The sequence below is a fragment of the Heloderma suspectum genome, chromosome 10, assembly GCF_057233095.1.
Source record: "Heloderma suspectum isolate Gila_16-S chromosome 10, 16-S_ref, whole genome shotgun sequence".
Lineage (NCBI taxonomy): Eukaryota > Metazoa > Chordata > Lepidosauria > Squamata > Helodermatidae > Heloderma > Heloderma suspectum.
In genome coordinates, this window is record NC_139467.1 from 19,910,718 (window position 1) to 19,924,227 (window position 13,510).

Genomic DNA, 13,510 nt, shown 5'->3' on the forward strand with positions numbered 1-13,510 from the left:
GAATGCTGGGAGTTGTAGGACTTTTTTGTCTGTCTGAACGTGCGTAGGATTGAGCCAATGGAGGCCGGTGGCTCCGATGTCCGTGGGGCGGCGCATCCGCGCTGGGCTTCAGTCAGGACGCTAAAGGAGCTCGCCAAGGTGCTGGTCCCCGGCCCCAGAACGGGTTCAGCCCCTTGCGTAGCTCCTTTAGAGGTCTGTCTGAAACCCAGCGCGGATGCGCCGCCCCACCGGCATAGGAGCCACCAGCCTCCGCTGGGTTGCGCCCTTAATTTATTATGGTATTTTACTTCCCCCAACGGGCCGCGGTGGCTTAGTGGTCAAGACGCTGAACTGCAGACTGGAAGGTCGGCAGGTCAGCAGTTCGAGACCCGAGTGCCGCGTGACGGAGTGAGCTCCCGTCTTCAGTCCCAGCTTCTGCCAACCTAGCAGTTTGAAAGCAAGAAATTGCAAGTAGATAAATACGTACCGCTTCGGCGGGAAAGGTAACAGCGTTCCGTGCACCTCGGTGTTCAGTCATGCCGGCCACATGACCACGGAAGCGTCTTCGGACAGCGCTGGCTCTTCGGCTTAGAAACGGGGATGAGCGCCGCACCCTAGAGTTGGACACGACTGGTTGGGGACACCTTTACCTTTTTTTACTCCCCAACGCCCTTTCTCCCGGATTGGTCACCGTTCAGGCTGATGAAGAAAACTTGCTCCCAACTTTGAGACCCTTCGGTTGGTCCGGAAAAAAATAACTAAAAGGTATGCCCATACTGTGGGTTTTGGATTCCCCCATTCCGTTTGAGGCACCCTCCCTTCCTCTCGGTCTGTCTCTTCTCTTCTCGGTCATTTTTCCTTTGCGTCTTTCCTGTTTTCTGTTGCTCTTTCCTTCTTTTAGAAGAAGTTCCTCTGGGGGAGCGGGATGCTCTTGGATTAGAGGAGCTGCGTGGACTTGTTGTACCCTGGAGGAGAAAAAGCCTCAGATAGATCCTTAGACCTAGAAAAAACAGTTGCCAACTGCTTTACCAGCTCCAGCAGCGGTGCCTTTAATGGTGGCTTGATAATTAGCAGGTGAACCTAAACCACAGGCAGGGAGAGAAATCAAATCTTACCCTCTTTTAATTGTTACTGATCAGGCAGCTATTACAGCGCAGTGGGAAACTTCATAACTTTTCCCTCAGTACTTGCTTGCTCCCGGTCCATAATGCGAGGTGGGAGACATGTTGCAATGGTTGTGAAGGGGGGCTGCCCCAGCTACGTTTCTTGCCCTCAGAAGTTCAGCTTCCTTCTTACTTCCATTAAACCAGGAGCACAAACATGCCCTGGAGACTCTTCTAAAGCTGAAGATCTGAACTCACGGACCCTGGCTAATGTAACCCAACACAAGATCTGGAAAATCCACATGTATCTTTAAGAGAAAGGAGAATGTCACCAAATGCAGCTTTTCTCATCACAGGATTGAGTTCTCAGGAAACGTCAGACCACGTGGAAGTTTTTCATCTTTGCTCTCAGGTTTTCCCCAAAAGGCTCTGCATCTTTAAGTGCACCGCTACAGCAGGCAGCAATTCACCAGGTGTGGCTTTTACCATCACTGCATTTCCATGGTAGGAAAATGGCCCCTGCTGAACTTTTGTCTGTCATGCAGCTGTTACAGGAATCGTTTCTTGCTTGAGAGAAAAGCTAAACTGCACGCACCCCATTGTTCTTGATCCAGGATCTAAACATTGACAGCTCCTTCAAAAAACTAATGTTAGTTCCCCTTTCTTTTTCTCTCCCTCCCCTTACTTACCCAGCTTTGATTTCTTTTGCCCAACACTGTTCCTGTTTCCCAAGCCTTAACAAGACTGTGCCCTAAACCACAGCATGGATTCAACCCCCGTTGTGCCCTCCTTGAGTGATCAGATGAACCCTTCTATGCCACGGCCAATGAAGAATTTTTATTTGGGCAAGCCGCTGGCCCTGGGGGTGAGTACAGAATATAGGAGAAATGATATTTGACTGTACTTTGTATCAGTTAAGAACTATCCACCCTCTTTTCAGCTTCCTTCTACATGACCTCTGGGGAGCAATGGGGTTCCTCAACCAGAGAACCAATAATGGCTCACAAGCATCCTTGACAGGCAATTTGCCCAGGACTACCAGTGTTCCTCTGCAGTATGCATCACAGCCACGGGGGTGAGGGTGTAACCTAGGGCAAGGGCACACGGACTTCATTCCTGTGCAGTCTATGCTTCCTTTGAATTTTGGCCAGTTTACTTATGCTTCATAGAACTGTTTTGAATTTACAAAGCAAGAGCATGTAGCCGCAACCTTTTAACACTTGAAACCTGTAGCCCTGTTCATGCTACAGACCATCCTATGCAACTCAGTGTGTCCCTCTTGCTTGTACCCTATTCAGCATAATGCCTGAATAGGGCCATGTTTAATCTGTTTTAGTTGATCCTGAGTATCTCACACACATGAGGAGTGGGACCCAATGAGCGGGAGTGGGAGCTGCCTTGCCGAAGTGAAGCATAAGTGGACCAGATCTGTAACCTCATTGGGAGATCCACCAGGCTACTGAGAGTCCCGTAGTGAAGTGTAAGGCTGTGTAAAACAGGCAGTGGGCTAATCACTGCATAGGTTCTCTCCAAGGAGGGGGACTGAGAGAGGGGGATTTTTGAGGAGAGGAAACCATTGTCAGTGCTAACATTTGAACCATTTTCCTTGAGGGCTTAGGTCCTGTGAGGGAGTTTTGCCTGAGTATTTCTGAAGATGATAGGGCTATCGTCAGCTTATCTGGCTATAGTGATCTGTGCCCTAATCACCTGCTTAGATTGCTACCATACTCTCTCTGTGGAGCTGCCCTTGAAGTGTGTATGGAAACTGCAGCTGGTGGGAAATGTGGTAGCCAAATAATTTTCTGCTGTGTGCTTGCTTGACCATTTTACACTGGAGTTATACCAGCTGCATTGGTTTGCAGTTTGTTCCCAGGCCCAATTCAAGGTGTTGGATCTGTGAACCACGAAATTCTGCTTCTGGGACAGAATATCCAAAAGACCACCACCTCCTGTGTGAACCTGCCTGTAGTTTCCAATGTATTTCTGAGGCCCGACTGTATGTGCTGCTACCAAAAGGTAGGAACACGGAATGGGGTCTTTTCCACAGCAACACCCTGACTGTGGCATTCCCTCCCTAAGGGTGCAATCCTACGCATGTTTGGACAGCAAGAAGTCCTACATGTTTCCCCATGCTGGCAGGGGAATGCTGGGAGTTGTAGGACTTTTCTCGGTCTAAACATGCGTAGGTTTGCGCCCTAAGGAGGTTAGACTGGCTCCGTTGCTGTTTAGTTTTAGACAGATATTCTCCCCCTTCTTCTGCTTGGATTCTGTAGGATTTTGAAATGTTATTCATTCTGCTCTTTTATGTTGTCAAAGATCAGTTTGCTCTTGTCCTTCTTGTATTGTTTGTTATGAATTTATTTTAAAGTTGTAAGTTGTAGATTGTCTTGGTGGAAGTTTGGAGTGAGGCAAGTGACTAATACATAATTTTCTGAATAAACAAACAAACTATGCATGCCAATATAGTTATGGTTAGACTACTGTAATGCGCTCTACGTGGGGTTACCCTTGAAGATGGTTCGGAAGCTGCAGCTGGTACAGAACGCGGCGGCTCGCCTGATTAAAGGCAGCCGCCGGCGAGATCACATCACTCCAGTGCTGAAGGAGTTGCACTGGTTACCAGTTGTTTTCCGGGCCAAATTCAAGGTGATAGTTTTGACCTTTAAAACCCTATATGGTTCCGGCCCAGCCTATCTTAAGGAGCGCCTCCAGCAGCACCAGACAGGCCGCTTAACAAGATCAGCCTCGGATGGCCTTCTCTCTGTCCCATCAGCCAGGACAGCTAGACTGGTGGGGATGAGGGAGAGGGCCTTTTCTGTGGTGGCCCCCACTCTGTGGAACTCCCTCCCTAGGGAACTCCGCCATGCCCCCTCTTTAATGAGCTTCCGTCTTGCATTAAAAATGTGGTTGTTCAGGCAGGCATTTGGGGTGGGTTAGGGTATTTTAGAAAATGTTTTTATTGTAGAATTGTTTTAAATTGTTTTAAACAAGTAGGGCATGAGCACAACAGCACCCTCCCACCCATGTTCCCCAGCAACTGGTGTACATAGGCTCACTGCCTCTGGTATTGGAGGGAGCACATAGCCATCAAGACTAGTAGCCATTGATAGCCTTTTCCTTCAGGAATTTGTGCAACCCCTTTTTAAAGCTGTCCAAATGGGTGGCCATCACTACATCCTGTGGTAGAGAAACCATAGTTTAACTATGTGCTGTGTGAAGAAGGACTTCCCTTTATCTGTCCTGAATCTCCCACCAATCGGCTTCATAGGATGACCATGGGTTCCAATATTTTGAGTGTGGGAGAAACATGTCTCCCTATCCACATTCTCCAAACCACGCATAATATTGTAGACCTCTATCATGTCTCTATTTACCCTCCTTTTTTCCCAAGCTAAACAATGCCAGCTGTTGTAACCTTCTTTCATAAGGGAGGTGCCCCAGCCCCTTGATCCTTTCAGTTGCCCTTTTCTGATTCTCTTTTTTTTCATTTTTATCTAAATAAAAACCAAGAATATAGGTATGACGCTGTCAGGGGTGTTTCTGAGCACAGGGAGTGGGATAGCAGTTCAGATTCTGAAGGAGAACCATCAGACATGGGGGAGTGTTTTCCCAGGCTAGTCCAGACATGAGTAGGCCTGCTTCTCAGACAGGGATGTACGAAAGTGACTTACCTTTCCACGGATTATGCTGATGCTGGGGGGGAGGCGTTCCGTTCCTTCCTCCCGGAATCCTGACCGGGGGGGAGGCGCTCCGTTCCTCCCCCCCGGAATCCTGGCCGGCCGGCTGTGCTCTGCAGGGATTCTGCGGAGCCGCCGGCCGGCTCTGCCAGCAGCCGGACATCCGGCCGTCGTTTGTGTAGCCGCCGCCGTTTGTGTCCCTGCAGTCAGCCGTGATAGGCTACGTAAATGTTTACGTAGCCTATCATAGCTGATTTAAAACAAAAACAAAAAAACGCGCGTATGCAAATCGTCGCGGCCATGGCCGCTGCCATTTGCGTTCCTTATTTTGGCACGTCTTAGTCTACGTAAACATTTACATAGACTAAGACGGCGAAAATAAGGGGAACGCAAATAGCGTAGTGTCTACGCTATTTGCGTTCCCCTTATTTTTGCCGTCTTAGTCTATGTAAATGTTTACGTAGACTAAGACGTGCCAAAATAAGGAACGCAAATGGCGGCGGCCATGGCCACCGCCATTTGCGTACGCGCATTTTTTTTTCAAGTCAGCCATGATAGGCTACGTAAAGATGTACGTAGCCTATCACGGTGTTTTTTTTAAATCTAGCCGTGATAGGCTACGTAAATCTTTACGTAGCCTATCACTTTTTTTTTTTAACTGGAAATGGCGGTGGCGGCAGCCGGTCGGAAGACCGGCCTCCGCAGCCACCGCCACCGCCCTGCCGCCGGAGCCGCCACCGGAGCCGCCGCCGCCAGGAAGATCCGCCCCAGGTAAGTCTCGTCCCGGGGGTGGTGGGGGGTGGGAGACCGTTCCGCCACTGATTTCGGGGGGCCATATGCTCTGGCATTCGGCCTCCCCGAGATCTGTGGCGAAATTCTCTGACATCCCTATTCTCAGATGGTTGAGCTTGAGGGTCCTTCCTCACCCCGCCCCCCCATGAGAGGCAGTGAACAGGAGGAGGACCTACTAGATGCCAGGCACAGATGCAGAGCAAAGAGAGAGAAGGCAGGGGCAGAACTTAGATAGTCTACCCAATTGGCCTTACATGAAAAGCTGCGCTTAGAGGTCTCACGACAAGAGAGGGACCTCCTCCACTTAAGTTAGGCTAGCGAGACCGCCTCCCTCTTCAAACCACGGGCAACTCTCGTAAATTCCATTTGAATCCCCTGAAGGCATTCCTTGTAGAGGGAGAGTCTCTGAGAATTTGCATCTGTATGACCCTGTGAAGTAATGGATTAAAAGCTGTAGACTGAAGCCTCTTGTCTGTGTATGTCTAGACGTGAAGTGAAGTGGGGGCTAGGGATGTCAGAGAATTCCACCACGGATCTTGGGGAGGCCGAATTCCAGCGCATTCGGCCCCCCGAAATCGGTGGCGGAACGGTCTGCCCCCCACCCAGGACGAGACTTACCTGGGGTGGATCTTCCTGGTGGCGGCGGCTCCGGCGGTGGCTCCGGCGGCGGCGGCCGGTCTTCTGACCGGCTGCCGCCGCCGCCGTTTCCAGTTAAAAAGCAAAACAAAACAAAAAACCCGTGATAGGCTACGTAAAGATTTACGTAGCCTATCACGGCTAAGTTTTTTTTTTAAAAACGTGATAGGCTACGTAAATGTTTACGTAGCCTATCACGATTGACTTAAACAACAACAACAACAACGCGCGTACGCAAATGACGGCGGCTGTGGCCGCCGCCATTTGCGTAAGCGCGTTGTTGTTGTTTTTTTTAAAGTCAGCTGTGATAGGCTACATAAACATTTACGTAGCCTATCACGGATGACTGCAGGGACGCAAACGGCGGCAGCTACGGCTGCCACCATTTGCGTCCCTGCTAGCCAGCGGCCGGATGTCCGGCTGCTGTCGGAGCCGGCTGGCGGCTCCGCAGAATCCCTGTGGAGCACATCCGGCCAGCCAGGGTTCCGGGGGGGGGGGGGGAAGGAACGGAGCATCTCCCCCCCGTCCAGGATTCCGGGGGGAGGGACGGAGCGCCTCCCCCCCCACCATCAACATAATCCGCGAAAGGTAAGTGCCTTTCGTATATCCCTAATGGGGGCTAAGGGAATCCTGACAGACACAATCCCCCCCCCACTCTTTACATGGAGATTACCTCCAGGTTGGAAAAACATTATGGATGAAGTGGGCCTAGATTGGACTCAAATGTGAGGTAATGGTAACATCCTGTTCCATGCTGTCTTTGCAGATCACGCAGATATTTGTTGGAATTATAGGAGTGGCTTTTGGGCTTGTGATGGAGATGCTGGTCATATACGAACTAGACTACTTCAGTCTGAAAACACCATATTGGACTGGAGTCTTGGTAATTCTACATCTGCTGCGTGTGTTAACAACAGTTCTACAGGCTTCACCTTAGCACAGGAATTGTTCAGCTTGTGCCCACCTTCAGATTATGTCCTAAATCCCAGTTTTTGGCAGAGGGGCTGCCAAAAGCTTCAGAACTCATGGATGGTCTAATGGATGAAGAACATCAAAGGAAGACTAGAAGACAAAATTGGTCTTGTAATGTGGTCAGGGTTGAATATCCTTCACAGTTCTGCAACTAGAATGTGGAGGCATGGGATTTGATATTGATCACAAAATTCAACATCAGCTTTAATTTTCTTTTGGAAAAGGAAGGTTCTAGTCCTCATGGACATGATGATAAACTTGAAAACTTGTAATGAACGATAATTTGGAAGCCTGAGGTTGGCTGAAATGGTATTCCAGTAATTATGAGTCAGGCCTTTATTGGCCTGCACAGGTCCTTGCCCTTCCCTATGGCTTCTAGAAGCAGAATCAATAATGCAAGCTGAGCAAATGTGGATGTCATTTTGCATGATCTCTTCAGGTTTCTGAGTGTATCTACCTTCTTGACAGATTGGTTGGAGTTCAGCAAGCGGGATGGGCTGAGTTTTGTGGTGGGCAGGGAATGCAGGCAGGCTACAGAGTAACAGACAGATAGGAAGTGGCTCAGAATGGAGAATTCTGTACATCTTCCAAAGGAGGGGAGTCAGTGTGGTGCAGTGGCTTAAACTAAGGCTTGGAAGACCGAGGTTCAAATCCCTACTCAGCCAAAAAGCTCAACAGGTGATTTTACACTTCTCTCTGGCCAACCTACCTCACAGGGTCATTGTGAGGATAATATGAAGGGGGTAAGAGAGCCATACATGGACATGAACTTCTTGGGGTGAGGGTGGGATTAATAATAATAATCCAGCAAACCTGGAACAAAAAGCAGTTTTATCCAGAGGCCTCTGTGAGCCCACAGGAACATCAGGGACATCCTTCGCTTTGCATGGGGAGAGAGGGAGTGGCACCAGTTCTACCCTCCTCTGGACCCTAGATTAGAAGTTATGGAGCTTCAAACTTGTCATCTGATTAGTATGGATCTTTCCACCAGAACAGGTATTGTGGCTTCATCGCCTTTGCTTGAGAAACATCTGATCTTGTCATGTCTTACAGTTCTTTGATTATGATCTAGGAGACAGAACCAGATGGATACAAGACAGTCCCTATGAATCTCATTCATTTCCTCTGACCTCCTTTTCCATCTCTTACAGTACATCATTTCGGGATCATTGTCCGTGGCAGCTGCCAAGAACCCCAAGATGTCACGGGTAACTAACCTATTTAGGAAATGTGTGATGTGATGAGAGATGGTGAGATGGAGCACAGAATTAATGACATTCATTGCTTGTCATTTAAGACTCAATCCTAGAATTCCTGGTTCGAAGCTGTATTGTACAACATCATATGTTGAGGCAGCTCTGTGGATCACTTTATGGGATCTGGCAAGTAGATTAACATGGATAACACAGAGTGAGTGTGCCAGTTAAACACTCTTGTTCGTCTCTGTGTGATAAACTTGTAATTTGGTTCCATGAGAACAGAGACAAAAGTCCTGGCCTAGTATTTCTTTCCCAGAGGTAGCCAGTCATACATGCAGATGAGGGGCCTACATTTATATTCAGCATCTCCGAGAAATCAGATGAGAGAGAAGTCCGGACATCCTTAAAAAGGAGGTCATCTGTGGAAGATGGCTGTTCTGTTCTGGATACACTAAGAGCTAATGGGGTCCTTGGGAAAGTTGAAGAGAACTTATCTGGTGAAGGAGACAGTGAGATGCCCCAGAAAACACTGATCTGAGACATGAGAGAGCTGGTTAGATGCAGCTGGTCAGAATCTCATGTATTGGGATAAAGGTGAATTCCCAGGGATAGTGGGAGTTGATACTACAAAGTCCAAAGCCAGGCTGTGTCCTTCTATCCCCAAATGGGGTTGATGATTGCCAGATCACCCACCATAGCTGAGAAACTAAAGTGTCGGTGTTCTGCCGCTGTGCACTTTGGATATGTCCTTGGACCCTCCATGTTGCTTATTCCAGGTTCAGAGTTTGGTAACTTTCCTTCATTAAGAGAGAGATATGTAGAATGCTTCTTTGGACTTTATTTCTAGGAGATCCAGCAGCAGGATGCCTACATTTCATTATTACTATCAGAGCGATCTGGGTCACAATAGGGCTGACCCTTAATAAAATAACACTATCATTGTTTGTTACCACTAGGTGAAAGGCATGCTGGGAATGAATGTGGTGAGTGCCGTGGCAGCTGGCATTGGTATTGCGCTCCTCTCTTCTACAGTGGTCCAACAACAATCAGAGGTAATATTTCGGTGCAAGGACATCAGTTAAAAACCCTATATGGATCCGGCCCAGTCTATCTTATGGAGCGCCTCCAACAACACCAGGGATGCCGCTCAACGTGATTGGCCTTGGCAGGATTTCTGTCTGTCCCATGAGCCAGGCCAGCTAGGCTGGTGAGGATTAGGGAGAGGGACTTTTCTGTGGTGGCCCCACTCTATGGAATTCCCTCCCTAGTGACCTCCACCATGCCCCCTCTTTGATGAGCTTCTGCCGGGCTTTAAAAACCTGGCTGTTCAGGCAGGCATTTGGGGTGGATTAGGGTTTTTTTAGAGCAGTGTCATTTTGTTATTTTTGTTGTTGTTGTTCAGTTGATTATGTAAATTTCTTATTAGCATTGTTTAGCATTGTATGCCGCCTAGAGTGGCCAGGTAGATGGGCAGCTAATAAATCAAATCAATCAATCAATCAATCAATCAATAAAATAAATTCACAGTTGTCTCCAATGTGTTCTGATGCCAAGAACGCTATCTCTCACATAGTTTCATGTCCTACCAACCTGGGCTTTGGGGAGCTTGTCCAACCTCAACAGGACTAGAGGAACGAGTGTGTCTTGCCACTGACTCTGAATGGTGCCACTAGTATAATTCCTAATAACAAAGCTTCACATGACCGGAGCATATATACCGATGGCACTGGAAAATGATTGCCTTTGCTGGCATATCTGCTTGATTGACAGGCTGTCATACATGGAATAGTGGCTGTTCTCCTGGTTTTCACCATCTTAGAGTTCTGCATCGCCATCTCCACCACTGCGTTTGGCTGTAAGACCGTGTGCCGGGACGCCTACACTGAAAAGGTAATATTTAGGAGGGAGTGTAGACTGGTAGTCAAGAGTAAATGATGGGCAGTATCCAACGGTGTCAATCTAGCCAGAAAGATCAGCTTTGATTTTAGGACGGTACGAAACCTCCTACTTACTTCCATGCACAAGGGGCCTGTTCACACACATTTTGCACATATTAAGTCTTGCAGGGAATGGAATCTTCTTCAGGTGGTTTATGGCTGTGTGCTGTACTTAGTGCTCTCGTATCTTCTAGGGTGGGGAACCTTTTTCAGTCCAAGGGCCAAATTACATTTTGGAGAACCTCTTGGGGGCCGCATTCCAGTGGTGGGTGGGCTGATGGCAAAGGGGGCAAAGCTAAAGGCAAAAGGTTTTGGTGGGGCCAAAACCACACAAAATACCTGGATATTGTAGCTTACTGCCAGTAACTAAACCTTTGGAGAGGCATTTTAACCTTTGGGAATGGGGGTAAATCTGCAGAAAAGCTGGGAAACCACTAAATGATCTGTGTGGCGGGGGGGGGGCATGACCAACTGGGAAACACTGGAAGTCCAGGTTGGGACCTCAGGAGGGGGAGATTTGGCTCCTCGGTCTGAGGTTCCTCACCCCTGCTCTAGGGCATTGCTCTTTAACATGTTAGGGTAATCAGTCATCCTCCACATTTGGGTTGTGCTCTAAACAAATGTGGGTTCCTGGCCTAAAAGCAGGAATACTAATGCCCTATGGCAAGCTACGAAGGTCACATCTCTGACTGGCTGATCTGGACAACCTGATGTAATAATAATAATAAACCTGATTAAGCTGCTATCCACTCTAAATAAATAACCACAGACAGAAGCAGGTAGTTCCATTTAGCAATCTGGCTGCTCATTTTCGTTGCCACATTGTCATTCTTTGCCACTTGCCCTAACAAATAGTTGTGCTGTTGTTTCTGCAAAGAACAGGACACCTTAAATGGTGCTGCCGAAAATTCGATGTACTTGGAGCAAAATCTTGGGAGGAGTGACTTGAAGATTGTGAATAACAACCAAACCCTGTTTTTTTGGAAGCTGAGTGGCACAGTAAATGCACTAGGACACTAGTTTTATTCTTAGTGTGTTCCTTTCTTTAGGTTGTGGTGGTTTATCAGAATGTGACCCCAGGCAATGCTGCTACCCTGCCAGCTCCTTGCAAGGATCCAGAGACTGCCTGAATTGCTGTTCCTTTAAGCCACCTCTCCTGGACTGCCATTAAAGAAACATTTATTAAAAAATATGATCACTAAGCAGGAACACATGAGAGTCATTAGAAGAAGAGGAAGAAGAAGTTGTCTGCAAATAATACTTGGGTGGACAATAGGAATAAATATCTCAAAATTATACTGGACATTTTACCACAATATATGAAAACACAAAATAATAAAATATTTCACATATATAAGTATATTATGCTATATTCAAAGTTCTTGCCTTATGTTTTCATATGGCTTAGTATGGTTCCAAAATCTAAAGAAGGGTTCCAAATGCTCTAGAGTCTAGAGGATTCCTACTGATTCATCAGCCATCCCGTGTTTGTTTGAATGGGAATTTTTTGAATGATTTATCTTCTGATGAAAGGAACTAGACAAGGCTGCCCTTTATCTGTCTTTAGTATAACCTCCCTGTGACCATTAGCAATTGCCTTAAGAAACGACTGAATTTAGAGGTTTGAAAATGTTGAATGTAAAGTTAGCCTTTATCACTGATGACCTTGCACTGGCTATGACAGATGTAGAAAAGCAATGGCAATCCTGAGAATAGTTAACTTAACTGTCTCAATCTGGAAAGTTAGCAGGGCTGATGATAAACCAAGAGTAAAACAGAATGAAAAGGAGTGGAAAGAACTGAGCAAAAATGGGTATCAGAGGAATGAGAAAGTGGTCGGGGATTTAGGTATTATTTGGTTAGTTGGTGATGATTAAAAATGTAAAAAAATTATCATTGGAAGGAGTATAAGAAATTCTGTTCCCAGATCGAAAGCTGGTCTAAACTGAACCTGTGTTTCACAGCATGTGTGTTTATAGAAGCAATGGTTCTGCTTGCAGATTAAAATTGTGATAATAACTGTGGAAATGGATGCTTTTGCTACAGTGATTAATGAATAGAGAAATCATGGTGAAAGAGGCAGTTTGTTTAACCTCACCCACAAAGTCATGCTGTTCCTTCTGCCCTTGCCGCCATCACTGTGTGATTTAGAACCTCGATTATGCAGGGTTCTAAAGTGCACAGGAGCCTCCAAGAGTACAGGAGGTCTCTCTCTCTCTCTTGTTCTTGTTCTTTCTTTCTTTCTTTCTTTCTTTCTTTCTCTCTCTCTCTCTCTCTCTCTCTCTCTCTCTCTCTCTCTCTCTCTCTCACACACACACACACACAGTCAGAACTTATGCAGGACCCAGTGATGCTGGGGGTCAGGCTGGGGGGTGGGGAGAGGAAGGTGTGACTTTGGGGTTGAGGCTAAACATATGGCCTTTCTGTCTCTTTCACCACAATTCCTGTACCATGAGAATAGGGTTATTCTGTTGATTTCAGTGGGTCTATGCCAAGTATGACTAAGTCTGGATCGAACCCATTATTTCCTTAATAAGTTTGCATTTATTTAAGTTTTGTTATTATATTTGTATGCCACCTTTTTTCCATTCACAAAGGACCCAAGGCAGCTTATATAGTTCTCCTCCTCTCAATATTCTCACAACAACCCTATGAGGTAGGTTAGGCTGAGAGTCAAGTGGCTGGCCCAAAGTCACCCAGTGAGCTTTATGGCCGAGTGCGGACTAGAACCCGGATCTCCCATGTCCATGTCCAAGACTCTAACCACTATGCCACACTGGCTATCATTTATTGTCCTCTCCTGTTTTCTTATGTTTGATTTATTCCAAAGACATGCTTGTACAATTTTCTCAGAAGGTCTGTTTTATTTCTGGACCCCATTTTTTGTTCCAGGTCCATTCATTGTAAACAAACTTTGTTGTTGTTGTTCAGTCGCTCAGTCATGTTCGACTGCATCACAATAAATCTTAACATTTGGAATAGCCGAACCTCCCTTTCATATTCCTCTTTGATTTACTGTATTCTGAATTGTAGGTTTGTTTGTTTGTTCTTCTTACTGAATATAACCATCATCAAGTTTTGCCATTTTGTTCAATCCTACTTGAAATTGGTTGGAAAAGAAAGTTGACGGTGTAATCCCCCAAGGAAAGTGGATATATGATTACAGCCTATGATTGTAGCCTAAATGAAGCCAGTGATAAAGAGAGAAAGCAGGA

At 46.7% G+C, this 13,510-nt stretch overlaps 1 protein-coding gene across 1 annotated transcript; it reads left to right on the forward strand.

Moving 5' to 3' along the window:
• The first annotated feature begins 214 nt into the window (after positions 1-214).
• Positions 215-13,279, forward strand: LOC146337906 (membrane-spanning 4-domains subfamily A member 15-like). Its single transcript, XM_084816334.1, has 6 exons — positions 215-256; positions 6,954-7,070; positions 8,311-8,367; positions 9,315-9,410; positions 10,129-10,248; positions 11,345-13,279. Exons 1-6 carry the CDS (start codon positions 215-217, stop codon positions 11,423-11,425), a joined length of 513 nt encoding a protein of 170 aa, XP_084672460.1. The 3' UTR covers positions 11,426-13,279.
• Positions 13,280-13,510: the final 231 nt, after the last annotated feature.

Excerpts from the sequence above, each read along its gene's own strand:
- LOC146337906 (XM_084816334.1), top strand. The coding sequence starts at position 215 with ATGCGCCGCCCCACCGGCATAGGAGCCACCAGCCTCCGCTGG. Across the intron at positions 7,071-8,310 it reads CATATTGGACTGGAGTCTTG|TACATCATTTCGGGATCATT; the intron begins GTAATTCTACAT and ends CATCTCTTACAG. Across the intron at positions 8,368-9,314 it reads AGAACCCCAAGATGTCACGG|GTGAAAGGCATGCTGGGAAT; the intron begins GTAACTAACCTA and ends TGTTACCACTAG.